The 23,750-nt window shown below is 35.7% G+C and overlaps 2 protein-coding genes across 3 annotated transcripts; both read right to left on the bottom strand.

Annotated features, from left to right (window-relative positions):
• Positions 1–554: 554 nt before the first annotated feature.
• LOC103707828 (pyruvate dehydrogenase E1 component subunit beta-1, mitochondrial-like) lies at positions 555–10,427 on the bottom strand. 2 transcript variants are annotated; one of them, XM_008792498.6, is made up of 15 exons: positions 10,181–10,427; positions 9,891–9,968; positions 9,687–9,764; positions 9,098–9,178; positions 9,001–9,027; positions 8,842–8,904; positions 8,625–8,711; positions 6,488–6,613; positions 5,342–5,475; positions 5,178–5,250; positions 5,030–5,095; positions 1,805–1,843; positions 1,570–1,694; positions 1,355–1,469; positions 555–1,210 (listed from the first exon to the last, which is right to left on the bottom strand). In XM_008792498.6, the coding sequence occupies exons 2-15, from the start codon at positions 9,939–9,941 to the stop codon at positions 1,142–1,144; spliced, it is 1,134 nt and encodes a 377-aa protein (XP_008790720.1). In that variant the 5' UTR covers positions 9,942–9,968; positions 10,181–10,427; the 3' UTR covers positions 555–1,141. The 2 variants fall into 2 exon arrangements, with proteins under 2 accessions (XP_008790720.1, XP_038984328.1); XM_039128400.3 differs by having other exon boundaries at positions 10,107–10,225.
• A 3,573-nt stretch (positions 10,428–14,000) lies between these two features.
• Positions 14,001–22,915, bottom strand: LOC103707830 (dihydrolipoyllysine-residue succinyltransferase component of 2-oxoglutarate dehydrogenase complex 2, mitochondrial-like). The gene is made up of 13 exons (XM_008792499.6): positions 22,732–22,915; positions 16,915–16,975; positions 16,789–16,822; positions 16,510–16,580; positions 16,326–16,400; positions 16,178–16,233; positions 16,022–16,066; positions 15,639–15,908; positions 15,433–15,527; positions 15,150–15,240; positions 14,957–15,067; positions 14,591–14,785; positions 14,001–14,508 (listed from the first exon to the last, which is right to left on the bottom strand). The coding sequence occupies exons 1-13, from the start codon at positions 22,867–22,869 to the stop codon at positions 14,317–14,319; spliced, it is 1,434 nt and encodes a 477-aa protein (XP_008790721.3). The 5' UTR covers positions 22,870–22,915; the 3' UTR covers positions 14,001–14,316.
• Positions 22,916–23,750: the final 835 nt, after the last annotated feature.

Genomic DNA, 23,750 nt, shown 5'->3' with positions numbered 1-23,750 from the left:
GATTTTGATCATGACTACCATATGTATAACGTACAAGGTGACCCTTCCTCCTTGGAAGAGGCCTTGTCTTCTCCTTATTTAGATTTCTGAAGAGAAGCCATCAATGAAGAGATGGCTTCTCTAATTTGCAATAATACTTGAAAACTTGCAGACTTACCCAGGCTGCAAGACAATAGGTTGTAAACGAATACTTAAAAGAAAGTTGAAACTTGAGGATACAATAGGCTAGTAGCCAAAGGCTATAAATAAAAAGAATATATTGATTTCTTCTAAACCATTTCACCAGTCACCCATTCCCTCCCCCTCCCCCAAACATACACAAAACCCCTACCACATATCCATGCTATATTGATCGTTATATATGCTAATAGCAGCTGGTACTTCAATTTTCCCCTCCTCACCCAATTAAAATAATTATTTTGAACTCCATATCTCCATCTCAATTCAATATATATTTGTTTTCTTTCCCCTGTTGAATGGCGAGATAATCCCTTTCATGCTGAGAGAAGAATCTAGTGAACAATATTACCATCAGGTAAAAAGAGAGCAAATCATAAACAACGGCCACTCTCAGTTCTGGATATCAGAATGCATGATCCTGTTCTCTGAACAACAGTAACATGACACTCTCAACCAACAACCAAAAAAGATAAAATAAAACATGATATGATGCTCAAAAAATAAATTCTACAATGCTATCTAGGTTCTCCAAACAACGAGACAATTGTCTTAACATTCCAAAACAGCAGCCAATTTAGGACAATTGAACACCTGATAGCAACTAAAAATTCCCAAACCACGCTGTTGCTGCTGTAAGTTCAGGTCAAGCAAGCAAACTCTTCTCCAGCCGTTATCAACATTTCCATTATTGAACATGTGATCACGTTTCGGCTATGGTTTTGAATATCTAACTATAGTTGTTTGAGCAGGATATACCCACAAGTTTAAAAAGAATTATTTCGCAGAATGAACGAGCAGTCTTCCAACTGCTAGAAAAGAATCTCACAGAGATCTCAAATCTCTCGTAGATGTGCAAAATCAGCTCACATGAGGTAAGGAACATGAATAAGTATTGTGGTGCATCTTCTCTAACCAGAAAGACAAAAGGAGAAATGGATCTCATCAAAGTGCATCCCCCAGACTATGCTGCTGCAGCCATAGGGACTGCTCGGTAGCATGCCCGTTTTGCTGCACGGACGATGTCATCAACCTATAGGAAACAATTCCCAAAAAATGAGTGTAAAAAATATTTAAAATTGAACAAACTATCTACACACTAAAATGTTTGCATTAACCTAATATTTCTTATGAATCCTGTAAAAATTTATTGATGAAAATGCAAGCAATAACTGACCTGGGGAACGGCCATCCTCTCAAGGTTTGCAGCGTAAGGCGTGGGAACATCAGCCCCAGCGATCCTCTCCACTGGGGCATCAAGATACTCAAAGCTTTCCTCAATTACAGACATGCTGTTTAAGAAATGCAGCTCGGCGTCAGAGGGCATGATTGAGAGAACTTTGTGTGTGTTGTTGTTGGGGGGGGGGGGGGGTATTTTAAAGAGAAGCTAACCATATTTCCGAGCCTACTCCATGTTGTGGGAAACCTTCTTCAACAGTCACCAGTCTGTTGGTTTTCCTAACTGAGGCATTGATAGTAGCTCTGTCTAGTGGCCTAATTGAACGGAGATTTATAACCTGTAGTGCAAAGCTTTTTAGGCAACTCAAGAAGTAGAAGCCTGGATAAATGAAAGGAATGGGTTGATAATGGTAAAGCAAGTCTGCATTTGATTTCTAAAAGAATTTACCTCAGCATTAATTCCTTCCTTGGAAAGTATCTCTGCAGCCTGGACATGATCGGTTAGGAGTTAGATACAAAACTAACAAGTAATGCAATTCTAGAAAATATACGAGGGCCGAAAAAGAAATAAAGCATGGGCCAGTGAGTAATAAATAGAATGTGCCAGACTAATCACCAAGACATTCTGTATTATACAAACTATAGAAAACAAGTCTATGCCTTATGCAGTATTTTCAGTTCCTGTTTTGACATTGTCAATCATTTCCCTTCAAGGTTGTGCTCTGAAACGCAAATCATCTTCATATCCTGCTCCCCTAGTGCCAACCACTTACGGATTTTCCTTCTTATCAAAACCCTTCACAAACAAAGATCCGTATTTTGAGGAGGGTTGTCAGCTAGCTCCCTTCATACAACATTAAAAACTTGTCTTGTTTCACAACCAATAATGAAGTATTAAAATGGTTTGGCATGCAAACTTGTGCTGAGAGCATTAAAAATCTCTAACAAATATAGCACTGGGGGCCTCGCATGCTATCCTCAATAAAGATATGTGGTCCTTTACCAATGGTAACTGCATTTCTTCCAGAGGGATGTGAAATGTCCTCAGCACCCATGAGACAGAAATAGCCTACCATCACACACATGCACAGAAAGTAGCATTTAATGCCTCTGCACAAATGTTCAACATTCTACCACAAGCAGAGCCCATGCCACCATGCAAATATGTATATGTGCTTGTGCTTGTGTATGAGCACATACCACCACAAGCAGAATCCATGCCCAAGGGCATGTGAATAGCTATGCTTGTTTGTCGTGGTTATGTAGCACCCTAATAACAAGCATATACCACCACGTTTCTCTCAAATATCTTAAACCTTCCCCACTTTAATGATCTTGTTCTCAAAAGGTATTTATTGCTTCAAACTTTCTCATAAATACCACGACAACAAACAACATCCAATTACAGTTTTCAGGAAGACCGACCATCCATCAACTCTATGCTATGAATTCAAAGAGAATGTTCAAGCTGAGACAGATGTGCTGACCTGCCATACCGAATTATTAAGGTTGCCTGATCTTATTAAATATAGCTACTTTATCACCATATATTCCACAACCTCTTCTGTATCATCAGTTTTTGCCACTTAACTGCTTTAGCATCGTCTCAAAAAATCAAAAGATCCCTATAGAACTTTTCTATAACTTACCTATTCATCTACCATGATTAAAATAACTCATCTGCCTCACATGAATTTCCTTGTGAAAAGAAACATCTTTTAATTTTTTAGTGGCTCAGTTGCCATTAGTTTCCAAAGAAGCTTGCCAACCAGCTCGTAATTTTTAAAACAAACTCAACAGGTGGTACTTAAAAACCCTATTCAGCACTCTACAACACAGAATTTTATGCTTCACTCAGACAAAGCTCAAATTGGATTATTCGCAGCCCTACATCACTCAAGCTAAAACCTGAAACAGCTTTCCCAACTTATTCATGAAATCATACTTTTCATGGAACTTGCTATAGAAAGATTACCTGACAACAAGGAATTTCAGTTATATACCTATTTTTAATAGGACCATCATGGGAGCCTCCTTGTTTAGAAGAGATGCTCCTAAAATAGGATCTTTGTTTCCTGACATCGTGTTTTCAACAAGAAGTGCGAAGTCCTTTTTTTATAAAAAAATAAACTATAGGGGCCATTGGCCTATTGGGGAATATGCCTCATTGAAACACTTCTAGACTGACCCCAATAATGAATAATGTCAAAAATTGGAAACTCATGTTAGCTTATCTGCTATCATTGAAGAATTACTGGAAAAATCATGCTTCTTTCTATACTTGATGTCATCGCTTTACCCCCATCTACTTGCTATATCACAGGCTCCAAAAGATCATCATGACATGGAAATCAGTAACAGACTACCCCCATTACAAGATCACAATATTATAATCATCCCACCTACATTTTAAATAAACAGAAAGAAAAATGAACATGGAATTGAGATTGTCAGAATTTATTGTCTCATCACTTGGCACCGAACCTAGTTATCAAATAACAACCACTATGTAGAAGTCCAAACTGGATATCATTGAACAGTCATTTGAAGTCCAAACCGGATATCATTGAACAGTGAAGTTTGAAACCTACTCTTGTGTATGGATACATATGTCATGTTAGTCACGCCAGCTAGCAATTTATCATATAGGAAGACAGTTCAAAAAGCATCAGACTATTAACCGGAAGCTCTTTAAGCAGAAAAATAAAACTTTAAGTTCCAACTTCTGGGATGTGATAAATTATAAGGCATCATGCAACTTCAATATTACCAAGTCTTTTTTAATACTTTTAAGCATAAGCACATAAAAAGGAATTTCAAAAACATAAACAATCCACACTGTAATTCCCTTCGTCTGCATTTTCCGTCTTCATACCTTCAACCATAGATAAAAAGCATTTCTAACTCCTAATGGTGAAGAATATCTCTGATACGCCTAATCTCCATTTATACACCAAATAGCTCCAACTCAACCCTCATTGATTAATGATATATGTTTCTTTAAATTCCAGGCTCCATGATCTGCTAAATTAGAAACCCTGCTTTCAGAAACCAAGATGATCCACAGTACTACAGACCTAGAATAACAAGCTAGAAGCCCAGGTTGCTAATGTTGTGCAGATACAAGCCCTCTATTATGCATCGCTCAAGGGAAAAAGGGATGCAGTTAAACTTCTAAGCCTTAGTTAGCTTGACCCAAATGCCATTTAAAACATAAAAGAAGCCATGCAAGTTGCCTAAATATCAAAGAAACTTTTACCATCAATTTTGCCCCTAAAGCAAGGAGGAAAAAATTATAAATACCACATAGTTTAATCTTTTGAAACTGAAATACCATTAAAAATATGAGACATAAACTATACCAATCACTAATGAAAAACATTTTCAGATCTTCATGATTTAGAAAAGAAAGAAATGTCAAATAAACAACTATCAAAAACTAATTAAGCAATCAAAACTGACTTTTCTAAGTTGGTCTCTAACAGTGAAACCATGATACTATCAACATGAACATGATGTTGAGAACTCATCACTTTACAAGTAAAATTTTTTTAGATACTTGTGTTTCCCTCCTAAACTATATCCAATTCAGCCGGATGCCAGCAGCAAACTAGCAAAACTATTTAAGGTGCAAATTGTGTTGCAGCTAAACCTATCAAAGTTAGTTACACACCTGCAGAGCATAACCCACCATTTTTGAGAAGGCCGTGATGGTAACATGTTTTCCTTCTTGTTCTATCTGCCAATCAAGGAATATAGATATTTCTTATAAAAGACAAAAAAGAGATTAAGCCTTGTCGATTATCTTCAGAAAAACATACCTTGGCTTTCCCTATTGGAAGGCAGAAACTGGAATCAAGAGCTTCAGCTGAAACAGGAAATGTCTCTCCATATCTGTAAATACATACCTACAAGTTTAAAGCCTGTCTGACAAGGTAATACTGAACTCAAATAATTGAAGGGCATTTGATCTAGTGCTACATACAGAAGTTCATTTTCAAGAAAAACAACAGGATCAGGATCTCTTATTGCTGCTTTTAACAAGCCTCGAGCATCTTCTGATGAATATGGACATAGCACTTTCAAACCAGGAACGTGTGCATACCAAGCTGCAAAACACTGCAATGAATTCATAATGAGATGCATCTCCATATTTTATCATATTCATTCATTGGAAACAATCAAAAAAAGCAGTACATAACAATACATAGGCACCATCACAAAAGCTTCGCATGGTAAGAGCCTAACCACATATCACTAAAAAAAAAATGACAATAACAATTGACAATTGTTCATGTTACAAGTAGCAGGGATGGTTTTATGAATCCATCTACACAAAGAATTTTATAAGAGACTGCACCCTACATCAAATGAACTCAGATTATTCCAGCTACCCTCCAAATCCAGGTTTTCATAGGTTCCTTAACATAAAGCCATGCCTTCTTTCTGTTCCAGCACAGTATCTTTGTGGCACCAGACCACGCCCATTGGTCATGCCATTCATTATAATATTTTTTTTGAGAAATATGGTGGGATACAACACCAAGGTTTGAATCCTATACCTCTCCCATGTAAAGAGGAATGCCAACCAGCTGAGGCTGGTTATGCCATTCACTCTTAACACAATTTGAAAAATGCAATACAAAAACCATATGCAATGCAATGTACACTCTATTATCTTTTAACATCCTTTAAGCAGCAAAGAGGCAAGCAAGAGTAAAAAAATACAAGTTTCCAGACATGTTCGAGTTCTCCGAAACAAAAATTCTGGTAGAGCACAAATATTAGGTCTAGAAGAAAATAAAGAGTAGAAGCAGGGATAGGTGAATAACTTTAGAAAGACCTAAAGCTACATAGACTAAAATTTTACTGAGCAGGTCACTGCTTAGTAATGGTTATAGATTTCCCTTATTAGCAAGCCACTGCCAAGTTGATGGGTTGTGAAGTATACAACTTGCTGTACATTAAAAGCATCAATTTACAAACAATAATGTGTGACACAGTCATAATAACCTATACCAAATTGTACAACAGTTTCCAACAGGAAACTTTGCAGATGTGTTGTCTGAGGTAGACTACAAAGGAAAGTATTTAAGGGTGTAGCATCCTATTTTGGGATAGAGTCATGCACCTGCGAATGCTGAGCACCAACTCCAGCAGCAGCACCATTTGGCCCTCTGAAAACAATAGGTACAGATATCTGACCAGCTGACATGTAATTTGTCTTTGCAGCAGAATTAATGATATGATCAATTGCCTGCAGTGCACCAGATTAACAATTTACATATGCAAAATAAGTAGATCTTTTGTTGTGCATGCCAAAGCTATCTGCATTGATGAAAGATACTTTTGCTTGTTTGCATACTCAGACTAGCAAAAGTATATGCCGCCTGGTCTTTAATTAGGGAGCAAAATTCAGTATTTAGCAGTCTGGCTAATACTTGCTACGATTTCATCAGGTCTTTACCATAAAGTGCTAGCCCCAACAAATAAGCAGCTAAATCAACAACTAAATCAAGCAGCTAAGGAACTATCATCTAATAACTTTAACATCAGCCAGTATTCTAGCATAAATTTGAACCAGCTCGGAATTGTGTTCTCCTACTCAAGTAATGACGTGTGCATATCACACCACCAAGTAATGACATATTGCATAATGTGGTAGCCTAGGATATGCACTATTCAGAGCAAGCTATAAATCTCTCTTGTTCTAGATTTTCGAGAAATGAAAACAGTTATAATCTATAGACACTTAAGAATTTCTGTGGCTTGTAAAAGAAAAATGTGCAGACCAGAATAATGCATAAACATTTAGAAGGTTACTTCCCAATACAAGCAATTTATTATTCAAATAATAAAATATCTATATGCAAGGCGACAGAAGTGACAATCACAAGTTTGATCAAAATACAGGAGAAATACACATTTTTCCATGTAGATACCCAATTCAGATAACTTATTAAATCATGCATGTTTTACATTCTAGGGCATGTAAATATAGACCAAAAGGAAATACATAAAACCTTAAATTTATTCACGTACGAAAGTGAACCAGCTAATCTTTTTTTCTTTTTTCTTTTTGAGAGAGAGAGGGGGGAGGAGAGGGAGCTAATCTATTATTTAATATAAAGGTTTCGAATTCTAGCTCATAGACCATCAAATGCTTTCTAAAGGATAGATGCCATTTTGAGGTCACGAATTCAGATTGAGCCTTAACATTAATTTCTTCTTTTTCAAAAACATAAATGGCATACATTCAAATGTGCACAAGCATGAAAAATTGTGCAAACAGAATGTTACTGATGTATGATCTGCAATGCATATTTCAATGCAAAGCTGAAAACTATATCATGATATAATTATGTAGGATGCAAATAACTGTCCTGTGGAGAAAACATAACACTTAGCAAAAGTATTTATGTTGGTAAGGTGTGCAAACCTAGCGATTAAATTTTAGAAATCTCATAGGTTCGTTGGCATTAAATTTTGATATTCAGTTAACCATTTCTCCACCAATCACGAGAAAGTAGCATAATTATTCAGCCTAATTGAGACATATAATCAAATTCTGCACTTTGTTATACACCTCCAGTTCTTCCTATTTTATTCCATCAAATACTAATAGAAGCCATTCCAGCTTATAGCAGGCAACTTAATCATGAATACTTAATCATCTGGCCTGTAAATAATTAAACATGCAAGTCCTAATAATGCCGAGACATGTCCATAATAGCATGCACATGCAGACTTTGCATAGACTTAAAAACATGAACACATGTACCCAAACCTGCATTTCACAAGTGGCACTACTTAATATTCTATTTAAGTCAGCAGCATACAAAAGAGAACAAAATTTATGCTCACCGTATGGGCCGCTAACACTATGTCTATACTTCAAAATTGAGTTGCTGTGAGTTGGGTTCCTTGCAGGTCAGGTCAGTTTCAAAACATTAGACCCATTTGTGGAATCAAATCGATCCTCATTAGATAACATTTGACCAACCCATTTATCACTGCATAGATCAGATAAGATCTGATCCCATTTGTTTGAACAACCATTAGTTGGTTGAATCCAGCCAATAATATGGCTTCAACAAGGGCCAATTACCCAGTCACCTTTCACCTCGATATTCAGATCCAACCGATATATCAAGCATCTACTTGACTCTTCACAAACCATCCAAAGCTTTTGTTCCAAAATAAGTTGCAGAAAACAAAACAGTACAGGCATGTTACAGTTAACTGTGCAAAAATGAAGAAACTTTAACCTGCATGGAGAAGTTGAATGTCATAAATTCTATGATAGGCCGGAGACCATAATAAGCTGCACCAACTCCGATACCAGTAAATCCAGCCTGCAAGAATACAGTGGATGATGCATGGACCAAAAAAGCAGTGAGATTATGAATAAAATGGGTAACCTACACTAATAACACCATTTGAGAACAAAAGCGGCGTATAGTTTGTTATGTGAATATAACCAACCTCTGTAATTGGAGTATCAAGAACTCTCTCAGGACCATACTTCTCAAGCAGACCTTTCGAAATCTACAAAATGAGACAAATGAAGATAAGATTTATATAAGCAGAGAAATGGAGTAAATATGATAGAGCAAGCTTCCCAATTCTATGAGGTTTCCTTACCTTGTATGCACCCTGATACTCCCCAACCTGCAAAGTCAAAATTTGCATTAGAACAGGAACAAAGCATGGTGCAAACACATACATTCCCTGGTATTACCTCTTCACCCATTAATAAAACTTTAGGATCTGCAGACATCTCCTCATCAAGTGCGGAGTTCAGAGCTTCGCGCACTGTTATCTGTGATACAAAGAGATGTCATGAATTCAGGTTCAACAGCCTCTTAGTAAACTGTGCAAACAGAGATTTGAGTAGATATGGAACAAGAAGTCCGACACAGGAAGAAGGTATGAGATTCAACATCTTCCATATGAACTGGATATTTCTTTGACCAATAAGCACCATACACCATATAAACAAAGTAATAATTCTCACTAAGGCAACGGTGAATTAAATCTGTTCAAGTGCGCCAAAAATTAACTGATTGCAACCAGGCCCTGAGATAGAAGTAATAGAAAGAAAACGGGAAGCTATGGAATCAAATTTAAAACCATAAACCATGGACATGGATACATTAAACAACAAAATACTAAATAATTGCCATTTTTTCCCACATATGAGCATAATCATCATCATAAAAACTTCTTTTCACACAGAGGAATATTCCGACAAGGGCATGGAAGGCATGATCGAGCAGCGACATACTAGAATACTACATGTATAAATAAAATTCAATATTTCAGAATACCTCTTTTGCTGCAGTTGAGTAGTTCTCTGGCAACACGGATCCCAGAGGCCGAATTCTCTGCAATACCTGCCCTAAAATCTGCAAAAAATAAGTAAAAAAACACAAAAAAAAACCAAAAAGTCAATAAAAACAGAAGATAGCGCCAGAAATCCAACAAAAAAAAATCAAGAACTCAACAAAATTATATAAAAAAAGGAAATTTACCGGTGAGGAGAAGGTTCCCAATCCGATCTTTCGCCTCGCGACGCCCAACATCTTCTTTTCGATCAAACACCCAAAAAACTTCAGATTCGTCGGACCATGAAACAACACCGACAATACAATCATCACAACGAAAAAACAAGAATAATTAGAAACAAAAGAAGAAAAAAAAAAGCAATGATCTAAAATCTCAATTTTCCATTTGAAACTTACGATTACCTACAAAAAGAATGAAAAAATAAACAAATCATAGGCTGAAGAAAATGCAAAGGAAAGAAGGAGAGGAGAAAAACCTGGAGATTGGAGAGATAGGGGGACAAAGAACACAAGTGGGGCTCGAGATAAAAGAAAAGGGGTCTGAAGGTATTTCTCCGTTTTACAAATAAGGCCTCGCAAACTGTCTCGATATTACAAATAAACCCCTTAGCTTTCCGATAATTGCATGCGCGCGCTTAAGACTTGCTGTGAAAGGCGCGGACCGCTTCCCTTTCCCACTAATGGTGGTAAAAATCGTCCGGGTATTATCTGTTTGTATCCGCACTATTCACATATAAATAAAAAATTAAGTATATGGCTAATATTAATATCCATTTCTATATATTAAAAAAAAATATAGATATGTATAAACAATCTATATCCAAATATTCGATTATATTTATAGATCTATAATTTTATATAGCATTAATGAATTTCTAAAAAAATAAATAATTACATTTAATGCTATTAACTTGATTTACCGTCTATTTAGTAATACTCTTGATTACGTGATTATAAAATTTAATTATCTGATTTATATCCATATTTATATCTATATTTTTAATAAAATAAATGTGAATATAAATTTTTGTATCTACTAATATTAATATTAATATGAATATAAGTATTAATATGAATATACCTGATGAGGTGGGAGGGTATCCTCCGAACTCCAGAGCTCAGTCCCCACCGGTCTCAGACAGCGGAGGTAACTGCTTCTCCTCAGAGGTATTATCCGGCTTTGAAGGGGGTTTCATAGTCTCTTCCCAACGCACGGTTTTGCCCCGCAAAAGGCGCCTCTGAAGAGAAAGGGGTTGTCCCCCTTCATTTAAAGAATAGATCTCTCCGCTATCCAGTTGATGTGGGACTAAGTTCGGATCTTTATTCCACAACAATACCGATATCTAATTTGTTGAGAAAATTCTTTAGGACGCCATATGTTATCATTACTGCAATATCAAATGTCTTATTTATGCTATTATATTTATAGAAAAAAGAGAAGTACACTTTCTAAAGTTTTTTTAAAAAAAATTGAATAGTACAAATGATTGGGGATTTAAACAGATTGGTGACTATAGCTGTCCATTTTGCGTCTCACCTGCATGCTTGATCATGGTTAAACTAAAACTGTCAAAACTAATTAAACTCTAGCATTTCAGTGAAGAAGAAAGAAGACTTAGAGAGGATGAACAATACAAAATTGTTTGCATCTATATATTTGATGTGTTTCAATAAGCTAACTGATTTCTTCAAATCCCAGGAATTAAATAAAAACAAAAAAAAGAGAGGAAAGGAAGCTAACTGAATTCTATAATGCTTATAGCTTTAAAGTTTTTGTATGGTATATATTCTTGTGTTATGAAGCTGTGATTACACCTCTGGTTGTGGAAAAGATTTTAGTTGTCGTCGTCTACTCTTCTTTACTTTTCTAATGCCGCATACTATGACATGGTTCTGAGCTCTCCACCTTCCAAGGGCCGACAAGGAGAACTAAAATTTTGTGATGAGGCCGCTTGCAATGTTTGGATTCCCATGGTCAATGAACCATAAGCCACCAATCTCCACGCCAACCTTTTGGTATTCCATATCTTAGAGGTTATTGAATTGATAACGAGACCATTAGCCAATATAATATCTTCTATTGTGGTAGGGTGTCCTTGTGAGGTCTAATTCAAGTTTGGCACCTGCCACCTCGCTTTGGATTGTGATTGAGGAGAAAATCTATGTAGACTTAGCCTACTATGTCAATTATAGACTAAGCCGATCAAAATTAGCTATATTAATTGATTCTAAAGCCCCCCAATTACAACCTTTTGTTTCTATACCGGTGCATCGAGATGTGCATGTGATGAATAGAGCTTATAAAAATTAGCACGATTTCTCCTTCAAATGAAGGCAGAGAGGTAATTAGCACAAAAATTACCTTTTGGATTATTCTTTTGGCACGCGGGGGAGCCATGGTGCAAGCCATTGTCAAGCGCGCCTCTGCCAACTATGACAAATGTAGCATTCAATTCCAATCTTCCCAACCAGAGCCTTTGAAGTTTGAACAACATTTATACCTACCACCTTGAGAATAATAAGAGTACTTATTCTACATAACCTAAAATTTACTTGGACTTAGAATCTTACCCATCTAACAAGAAGAATTTACTTGTTTCGGTACCCGTGTTGTTCTATTTTAAGGGAACTCCATCAAAACTTTTATTAAATGTTATAATGGTTATGATGACTATTATTTGCCCTATCACCTATAATTTGGAGTTATTTAATATTTAGATTTATAACAATTATAATGGTTGTTACAAAGATGTTATGATAAAGAATAATAAGCATTTCTTTCCTTTGAAGAGAGAATTTTGGAAGACTAAATTTTGACAAAACATTATTCAATTAAAAGAAAGTATAAATGACATATAAAGGTCGTCAGCTTTGCTCTAACATAGCATTAAATAATAAATAACATGTTATAATGCCTTTTTTTTTGAACTTTGCCCATATTTTGTATATAGCCGGTCTCTATCTTGGATAAATGAGAAAGGTTGCCATAGGTTGGCAACTGCCGTAAAATTATAGTTGCATCATATGAATATGAATCTCGAGAAAATTGTAGGTTCCCATATTTTAATAAATAGGTGTGGCTAAAGAAGTTAGTTCAGAAAAATAAAATGTATTTAGCAATTTAGAATATAGTGTTATTGATATGGAAATTGCTTGAACTAATAGATAGGTGGTCATAAGATCTTAATTGAATTGATGGATCAAAAAAGTACTAATAAAAGGATAAACCGGAATATCCAGCTCCGTCACAAAGCTAATTCTAGTTTCTCCTCCGGACTAACTTGCTGTACTTTTTTTCCCCTCTTTCTCCTGAGAAATTAGTTGACCATCTTGGCTTATCTTCCTTTTCTTCGTAGAAAAGGTCCACAGGCAATAGTCTAAGGTGGCCGTTGAACAGCTACCACCTTCTAAACCTTGATAAAGGTAGTCTTAGATCCCATCAGCAACAGACATTATTAGCTACCAAACTGGCTCCTTCACCTTTAAATATCCATTAACATAGTCCTTCTACAGAAAAACAAAGAGAACTTACATAAATCTCTACTACCATGCCGCCACGAGCATCGTCCACTGTGTCTTTCGAGGTGGTGGTCTATAAATATTCTTGCTAATAAGAAGAAACATCGGTGATCTTGGCGTTCCAACTGTCTTTTTATCATCCCATCCAAAGAAAGTCATTTTTTCTCGCCCTGTGCATCGATTAAAATGTGGTGACACTTGTTGGATTTGGGGTCTAGAAGCGCTTATTGATCCACTAGTAGCTTTGGTAGTGCCAGATATGATGTACTCACCTTCGGATGGAGAAAATATAAGTAAAACGGTGTCTACCCGCATCGGGCAGGAGCCCAGTAGGGGCTGTTACGCGGGGGTGGGCTTATCCCTCCCTCCCCCCTATCCCTTTTTTTTAGCAAAAAAAAGAAAGTCATTTTTTCTTATAAAAGATGTTTTGAACCTGATTTTCTTAACAAAAAGAACAAAATAGTCCCAGCCATCCAATTAAGGCTAAGTCTATTATATTAAATAATATTATAATCTTAATCCTTTCTATTGTAGTCCCAAATAAGAAGAGTGTAAATGTGGAGCACCCAAAAAAATTGAAAATTGTAATTAGAGGGATTATGATTATAATTATCATTTTCTATAAAAGAAATTAATAAAATAAGTGTTAGTTGGGCATGAGGGACTGAGTTCTCCCATTCATCAACCATCACCACTGAGATATCCTTTTATAATAAAAAGAGATTGTTTAGGTATTGAGTCAGGAAAAGGAACTAATAACATCCATGCTCTTCCTACTTAAGAAGGAAAAAGTGCATTAGTGTAGACAACCACTAATACTTTCTCTCAAATGATCAAGGATTATACAATGCAAGAATGATTGCCATCTCTTGTACAGCTCCAGGTCTATAAAACCAAATTATTAAATGAAACATGAGTGTAATAAATCAAAAGCATCAATTCAGATGTAGTCATGAGGTATCTCACCCTCAACAAAACAGAAATCATGATGGTTGAAATATAAGAACTGAGCTGACCAAAAATTTTTAGGATGAAATTATTTGTTGCAAAACAAGTGGGAATCAAGGATTACTTCTACAGTGCTTAGGTGCATCTATAAGTCGAGGAGAAGCCTGCGAGGGTCCTCAACCACATCCTTGATGCGCCGCAAAAAGAAGACTGCCTCTCTCCCATCAATCAATCTATGATCGTAGGTCAATGCAATGTACATCATAGGCCTTGGGACAATCTTACCATCCACAACCATTGGCCGGTTTACAATAGAATGCATACCTAGGATAGCCGACTGGATACAATATGTTCGTCAGTTCTAGCCATGTCAAATTAACACTGTACCATTAAAAAATTAGAGAAGTTTGGAGGCATACTTGTGGAGGGTTAATAATCGGTGTGCTCAAAAGACTTCCATAAACTCCACCATTAGATATTGTGAATGAGCCTCCAGCCATTTCATCGATCGAGATTGTCCCATTATTTGCCTTCTTAGCAAGAGTATTAATTGTTTTCTCTATGTCCGCAAAATTCATCTTGTCAGCATCACGAATAACCGGCACCACCAGGCCCTATTTAAGAAAAAGAAAAGAGTAAATTAATTAATTCCACCTCAACTAATGACAGATGCTGGGCAATAGGAAATCAGCAAAGTAGAAATTACAGATATGATCTTAACGGTCCAAACCTTAGCATATGACACAATTTCAGAATAACCAGAAAAAGAAAACACATTCGCAAACCTTAGGTGTGCCAACAGCAATGCTGATATCAACATAATCTCGATATACGATATCCTCTCCATCAATGACTGCATTGATGATTGGCTGGTTTTGCAGTCCAGAAACAGCTGCCTGAATAATATAAAGTCAGATCTGCAAGTAGTATTAACTAGCTCAAAATAGGACTTAATGGTGTTCATGACACACTTCATACTTTAATAAATCCTGACATGAGTCCCAACTTCACACCATGCTTTTCCACAAAGTCATCCTTGTAATCAGAGCGCAGTTTCATCAAGTTGGTCCTACATTAAACAATTCATCAGAATAACATCCAGGAAAACAACATATACAAGAAGTGCTATAACAGTCCTGTCAAAGTACATTAGCATGAAAAGTTTCTTTCTTTCCTTTCTCTGAAAATAGATAAAACAGAATCATACATGCTAACATATGAGGAGGAACAGTTTTAGTGCCAATAAACAACAATCACCTACATGTCAACTTCATTAAATGTAGTTAGCATTGCGAACGTGTTCTGAGAATCCTTCAAACGAGTAGCAACTCGTTTCCTAAGCCTTGGCATGGGAACCTGAAATCAATTAAAGGATAAGTAGGACATCCATGTTAACAGTACATGTCCAAGAATTTGCATCTTACAGTACAAATAATTAATAATGAAACACAAAACAATGGGACTTACTCGTCTTTCCCTTTCCTTGGGAGGAAGCAGAGGTTCAGAAGCAGCAGCTTTAGGAGGTGCAGGAGATGGTTTCTCCTTTTTGGGTTTCTCTTTGGTGGAAGGTTCCACTTTAGGTTTTTCAACCTCTTTTTCTGCAGGTGGAGATGGTTTAGGAGCTTCTTTACCTGGTTTCTCCTCTGATGGAGCAACATGTGTTACACTGGCAGCAGATTTTGAGATCACAGCAACCTTAGTTCCTGGTGTCACGGTATCACCCTCTTTGGCTACAAACTGCCAATGGTAAATGCCAAAAACAATCAATAGCCAGCTCCATAAGAGAAGCACAGGAAACAGGAATACAAATGAGCAACATTTGAGGCACAAATAGATCAAACAAATCTAACCTTTTCGATAACCCCAGCTTCAGGACTAGCAACATCAATAGTCACCTGGAAAAATTTAGTTAATTAAACAATGTTTTAAATATGGTTTCATCTTGGCAAAAATTGTGTTTTTTGGGGACAAATAGTTTACTTAACATTTTAATAAAAGAGATATACCTTATCAGTCTCAACCTGGGCAATTGGTTCATCAACTTCAACCCTATCTCCAGGTTCTGTTCCACATGTATCATGCCCATAAGACCCAAGCTATAGCAATCAAAATTACTTGAGGACTAGAGAAGCAAGAATAAATAAAGCCACATACTCTTTAGAAAGGTTGCTAATGTTCCATCGGTAATAGATTCACCCATAAATGGAACAACCGCATCAAAAAGGTCACCTTCACCAAGAAACAAAAGAAATCATACAGTTCAAAAATCAAAGGTTGAATATCTGGCAACTAAAGAGACTCTAATCTGATAGTGATGGAACTTGCTGCACCCGCTTACCACTTTCTGAAGAAAATGACCTACTCCATAATTGGTAAGGAGAATTCTTAGGAAGGAACTGAGTAATTTCCCTGCATGGTTGATAATTCTTGAGAATTAAGGCTAAGATGCAAAAAATATATGTGATTGAAAGAGAATTAGTATAGTCTCTTGCCAAAAGCATAGAAAATGTTAATATATAACCAGCAGTCAACCAAATATGATGCCAAGTGCTTGTACAGCAAATCAAACCTAACTAATGGCCTGAAAAAACAACTAAAGGTTCATGCAATTGCTAACCTCATGGGTTTTGAGCCAAGTGGACCACAGATACCTGACACAGAACATGATTTAAGATCCTTAGCTTGGAAGAAAAAATTTAAACAAAAAAAAAATGATCACCATGATATTATTAGACAAGATCACCTGGGAAGACATGATGGCTGAAGTTTCGAACATGCCTGTAACTTTGTAACAGGAAAAATGTCTGCATGGACATTAAGATAATAGCAAGCTAAAGAACTTCACCCCAGACAGGTAGCAGACTGATTGAAAGATAAAATTACAATGAATGGCATCACACGAGGGATTTAATACTTGATGGTTGTACAATGAATTCAATGCAACTTACACTAGAATGTGTAAAAATGAGCTATATATATATATATATATATATATATATATATATATATATATATATATATATTACAAAAACTCTACTCCAGTACATTTGAAAGTTAATTCCAAAAAAAAAAAAAAAAGATCACCCTTCCCCCTCAAGGGCAAGAAGCCAAGAACCTTTGTCCTGTAACTGTATAATAAAAGATAAGGAACATCAATATCAAAGATAAGTCCAACTTGTTTTTGCAGCTGCACCTTTAACAAGAATAAATTGTTTGCAGCAATATCTAGATTCTAGAACTGGTAAAAGGAGACCTTAGAAGTAATAAGCATGCTAACTGGTAATTCTTATGCCTATTGGAGAGACCTGATAATATTAAAATATTTACAATATATTATTAAAACATTCTGCAATTGTGAACTACAGCCTCCCACATTAGAATATGTATACTAATATCATAATGCTAAACAGATGGGTTCATATGTTTTCCTATTTATGTTGGGGTTGGAAGAGACACCTTTAGCCTTGAGCTGTGAATGGCTGGATTAAGACCAGACCCACATCAATTCAGATCCAAGTCCAGGCTTGGCATGTAAGTCTGTGTTTGTGTTTGAGTCTAAGTCAAAGCCTAAGAGCAGAATTTAGAGTCAGCTCCAACGTTATATTTGAGCCAGGGTCTGGGTCCAAATCAAGGTTATTAAAAAGGAAGAGAATACAGCATTGCTCATAAATTCCATATACATACCAAAGCCCCATACCAACTAGGATGCGTACATCCCAAATATACATAGTTGCTCGGTCCAAATATACATGATTGTCGGGACAAAGGGCATCCTATTAAATGGGAAAATTGAGAAGGCCCCATTCCATGATATTTAATATCTCGCTCGGTCCTATTTCAAGTAACTGAAAACTGCAATAATTGGATATAGATTTCACTGGCAAAGCCTCAAGCAACATCAAACATTAGCAAGCAACATCAAACATGTTAATCAGCGGGGTAGGGCATACTATTAACTTATCCTTTAGGCACCCATTAAATACCCAAGCATGAAAATCACTAAGGTGAAGCAAGACAAGCCAAGGATTCAAGTTGTTTCTGTGATAAATTCTTGAAAGTAGTTGATGCATCTTCCTTGGCTAACTTGCTTCTTATGAACGTCAAGCAAAATGAATCAGTTTCAATGGGAATCAAGCCAATACTAACTTCAGAAAGTTGGTTTCATCCAATTTTGGAAAGTTTCAGTCAAAAACAACCAATTTCAGCAAGTTTTGGCAGAAACTGGATGAAACTGACCACAAATGCTACATTTATTCATTATATGAGTATTTAGCATAGCTTTGAAGCCATTTCTGACTGTTTAAGTATATTTTGAGGAATAATGTTGATAAATGGTTCATTTTCTCTTTTAAATAGAAAAGAAGGGATACTTGCTCATGGATAATAAATTCATAGTTTAAGAAAAAAATCTTATGATCACACATGGTATTTTAGAAAAATAGAATCATTTGAGAATTTGTCTTAATTCTTAAAGCATTTTTTGGTTTTCTATTTTGTTTTTCTTCTCTGTGAGAGGAGGTGAAGAAAATAACTATATGCTGTAGATCAAGTCCCCTTCATAGCCATTTTAAAACTTTAAGCTCAAATTTTCTAGATCTTAGATTAAATCTTACAGACAGTGAATGAAATATATCTAGTAATCTCATTTCCCACTTCGAGAATATAAGTAAAATTTTGATAATTAGTACCTGGCACGATGATTATATCAAGTTGACATTCATATATAGGTTCAAGTTACAACATTTATTGAAACTGCCAAGTGCCAAAACCAAACTCAATAGGCTTAACCAAGATTGATATGAAATCTAAGATTGTTAACTAGACTATTTCAATTTAATGGACCATTATATAAGTAACTAAGTAACATTTAAGTTACCATATATATTCGCATAAGTTAATAATGATATATGCCAAAGGAAAAACAGAACTCGGAAGTGTACAAGAATCTCATGTTGCAAGATTCTGATGACCTTTACAAAACTAAACGAATAAAGGAGCTAACACTAGAACAAGTTTCTAAGGAGTACACCTTAAGTTATCCATGAAATCCACCAGAATTTGCTCATGACTTATAATACATAGGAATTAAATTCATGAGCTTGGATGACCCTAATTATATAGCTGTTAGAACTCTCTTGAACGGGCCTTGTTACTTAACAACTGAGTTATTAATTAAGGCAACCCACGCAAGATTCATGGTGAAAATTTTATCTTGATTGTAGAGACCTTTGTTTATCTACCCACCATGATTTAGGTTACCTTATTTATTTGCAAAAGTTAACAAAGTATATGCTAAAGGAAACAAAAAGCTTACATGCATACAAGAATCTTAGGTTGCAAGATCGTGATGACCTTTAAAAAATTACCTATATAATAAAAAATATTATAATAGAAAAAATTTCTAAGGAGTTGTTCACGAAATCCATAATTTCTAAGGATTTGTGAGCATTGTTGCCCCTAACTATGTAGCTGTTGGAACCTCTCTTAAATTAGCAATGCAACACAGTGCTACTTAATAACTGAATTATCAATTAGGGCAACCCATCCTCCAGAAAAGTCAGTGGCATCTAAAGTCCTAGTTTTAAAGTATAGGGCAAGCTAAGAACTCCAAAGTAATAAACTATTGTTTCTGAATGACTCATTATAATGATGGGCTGTGTATTCAATGCATGACTGAGTGGCAATAAATGATAAAGCTCCAAAGTTTGAATTCATTTTTGTTGATATAAGTCTTAAAACAGTTATCTCAAACCCTATAAGCTAGTAAGATAAAGGTCATATTCACAAAAGAAAATAATAAAATCAGTTCTATTAAATCTATAGAAAACAACGTAAATAAAATGACACAATATGAATATGCATCTCAACGATAAGTCTCTTATGTTGAAGAGGTTAATTGCAAGAAAGATGGCTCAGTTTTGTGACCATTTCCTATATTCATTTCAATCAAAAAAAGACATCAAAGGGCACATGCATAAAGGATTAATCCTTTAGATAAGGGTATTCATGTGGAAGAAAGGAAAAACATTACTCTTCACCTCCACAATCATCAATAGATTCAATAGTGTTTTAAAAACTCCTTCAAGATATTTATCAAGAATCAGAAAGACTCCTAAATACTTTTAATTATTGAAAATTCACTAATCTCTTCAAAATCAACATCCTTGAACAATTTTGACATGCAAAAACATTGTAGAAGATAAGCATTGACCTCTGTACATACTTCATGAAAGAACAATAATTGGTGCATGTTTAGCATATGCTCTCTTTTATGTTTGAACTAAAGGATGACTGTTCCTTGTGGGTGTGTGAAGAAGCATACACACTAAATGATCATATATACCACAAAAATAACTCCCTTTTGAAACATCAATTGGGTCAATTGGCAGCACATGAGGCTTGACATATACTTCCAAACCTTCATCAACTGGGTTCCATCTTTTTCAAAAAATGTATTTGCAAGATTTATATACTTCAAATACTTGATTAGGCATTAGAAAGAAAACCTAAAGGACAAAGATAGAAAAGAAAGACATAAAAGATAAATCGCACAAATGATCCACAAAATAATGCTAGCAAAACATTTATATTACAACAGGCATGAAAGAACAAACTTTTCATAACATCCAAACATAAAATCTCCTAATGTGAAGCCAAAAGATGAAATCTATAATAACTCAACATTCCTTAATTGATATATTTATATAACAAGTCTCCAAATTCTTGTCCAAAATAATATTTTATGGCTGTTTAATAGCACTTTTATTTCTTGTTATTTGTTTTCAAAAACCAAAGAAGAGAAACTAATAAGATTCAAAATATGTTTCATGATCCCTTTTGTTATTTTTTCTTAGAATACTGTTTGTAAAAATATCAGTACCTTCTGGTAGTATTTTTTTTTTTAACTTCTGGAAAAGAGAAACAAAATCAAAGAAATCAAAGAGTAATAGGTGTTATGTGTTTCCCACTCTCCATCTAATGTGAAGAGAAGGAGATGCCCTCCAACATGTGGTATTTCCTAGCCATAATAAAAAGGTTGACATGGTACCAATGAAGGTTGATAGCACCCAAGTTAAGCCAAACTGAGAACTAAGCTGCTCGTGCTCAGCTAGTTGGCATTATATGAATAAAGGTATTTGAGCTTGAACCAAACTTCAAGCTTAGCTCATTTGTTAACGGACTCGACCTTGTTATCAGTATGAGCCAAGCCCAGATTTTATTTTTGCAGGCCGAATAAGGTTCAGCTTGGCTACGAGTTTAGCTTTAAACAAAGTTTAATCTCCAGGCACTTCCTAATCAAACAAGCTCAACCAAGACAATTATCCAGCTGCTCCATTGTTTCAAAATGCTATCCATGTCACCTCATACGTGCTTGCATATGCAAATGCTTTCTAGTCACTGCAAGGCGTTGTGATCGAACCACACCATCAGGTGCTCACATGTGCTCAAGCAGCCTCCTTATGCAGGCTGAGCCCTATATGGTGAGTGTGTATTCTTTTCTCCCTCTTTTTTATTTGTAATTGGTAGATTTGTTTACTGCATTAGCATAATGGGAGCATACAAGAGAGAGGACATTGTTAACTTCTTTAGGTTAACATGTCACAGTTCATAGCATACTAAAACGGGCTGTCAGATAAGTGTTAAAGTGTGTAATTAATTTATATTTGTTTGAATATTAACCTATTCATTGCTAATTATTGGGCCACGTTTATCCTTTTTATTCTTATTAACATTTCTAAGATAACAACCACCTATGCGCTGATATATGCATCCACATACTACATATGCGTGCTATGCAAGCTGCTTTTTAGAACTTTGAGCCAATCTTGAGCTATTAATTCACAATTTCATTATTTTGCAGCCTTAATTGCCAAAAAGGCCTTTGATTTTTTTTTTTCTTTTTAGATTACAAGCAAAGATCCACAGCCCTGAGGTATTTATACATATCAAAAGGCAATGGACGGAATTCTAAACACTCGAACTTTTAATCAGATGCATTTCTTCTAGCCTGGTTTCCTTCCCCTTTATTTCCTAGTTCATGTCTAAATAAATCAAGCTCATTCCTCTATTTTCTTCCTTGTGTCCAATCGAAACGTGGGAAAATGTTTCATTAGTCTGAAATACAACAACAGGATCCAACTCTTTATTCTGATCGTTCTTCTCCTTTCTTCTTTAACTTCCCCTTCGTCTCCAGCACCATTATGTCAGCTCTAAGCTTGCATCCTGGTTAGGATTATTAACTAAATATATAAGATTGGACATTCCATCAAATCAACACTACAACCTAACAAAACCACAAATATCTCAAAGAAATAAAATAACCAGCATCCTGAGATCCAATCAAACCCCTATCTGCACATCAAATCCCATCAAGAAACCGTTTAACCGATACTTCTAATCACAGATAACGCTATCGCACTGATCAAATCACGATTCAAGGTCGATGACAAAGAAAATAACATCAATGATCGATACAGCACATAAAAAACACTGAGAATCAGGAAAGGGATTCAAAGAATCCCAAATCCATATGGAGGCGGGAGAGGCGCAGAAGGCTTACCGCGACGGGACGGCGGACGAGGCGAGCGAGATTCGACGCCATGGCCGAGACGCTCTCACCTTGATCGCTGCTTGAAGAGAAGAAGAGCAGAGAGACGAGAGATGGCTCTCGATTCAAGTCTTCCTCATTTCTTTTCATTTATATATTCGAGGCCTTCGGCTCGCCGTCTGGTCTGGGTCTCGACTCTCGACTCCCATCCACGTGGGTGCAAATAGGTCGGGACGGATTGGATGATTGGATCACGACTAATTTCGATGTAATTCGATCTCCTATTTAGATAATTCAGACCCAACCCAATAAAAAGCCAAGTTGAATTAAATTGGATCTATGGCTAAAATTTTTAATCCAATAGATCTTTGAGATCCAGCCGAGTCCATGTATATAATCTGGATCTACATCGGACCCAATACTTGTTATTCCCTATATTTAGTTTCTTTTGAAATGAGTAAAAACTATAGAAAATAAATTATACAGGACACACAAGTTAAAGTGCTAAAGCATCAAGAATTGATACCATTACAAACTACTTAATAATGATAGGCTTAATCTTGTTAGCTTCAAAAAAAAATTTCTATTCATATTTGTAATATTTTTTTTAAATAAAAATGAATTGCATCTATTCTAATCCTTTTTACTCAATAGTAATATCCTCCAAATTTTTTAGAATTTATCTACTACTATTTTTCTAAACCTACTATTAGAAAAGCATACATAGATTAAAATAAGGAATATAGTTTTGATAATAATATATGACAAAATTCAACAGCTGCAAAGAACTCACCATGCACCCATCTTTTTCCAACAAAATTAACTCTATTTTGCCTTCATTAGTTTGAACTTCCTTCTTAGAAGAACAATATTCCCATTTAATGTAACCAACCTAAGCCTTAATACAAAATTCATGTCATTCGATGGTACACAACAAATAATCTCTTCTATTTTTTTCGTTCTTAAACACAAGAAGATATTAGAGGAATGGAGAGTTAGAGACCCTTAAGCATCCCAATGAGCCCTAATGT

This window comes from Phoenix dactylifera, chromosome 11 (assembly GCF_051530095.1).
Source record: "Phoenix dactylifera cultivar Ajwa chromosome 11, Ajwa_hap1_PhDact_Kaust_v1.1, whole genome shotgun sequence".
Taxonomy (NCBI): Eukaryota; Viridiplantae; Streptophyta; class Magnoliopsida; order Arecales; family Arecaceae; genus Phoenix; species Phoenix dactylifera.
This window is presented reverse-complemented; position numbering and strand designations above follow the sequence as displayed.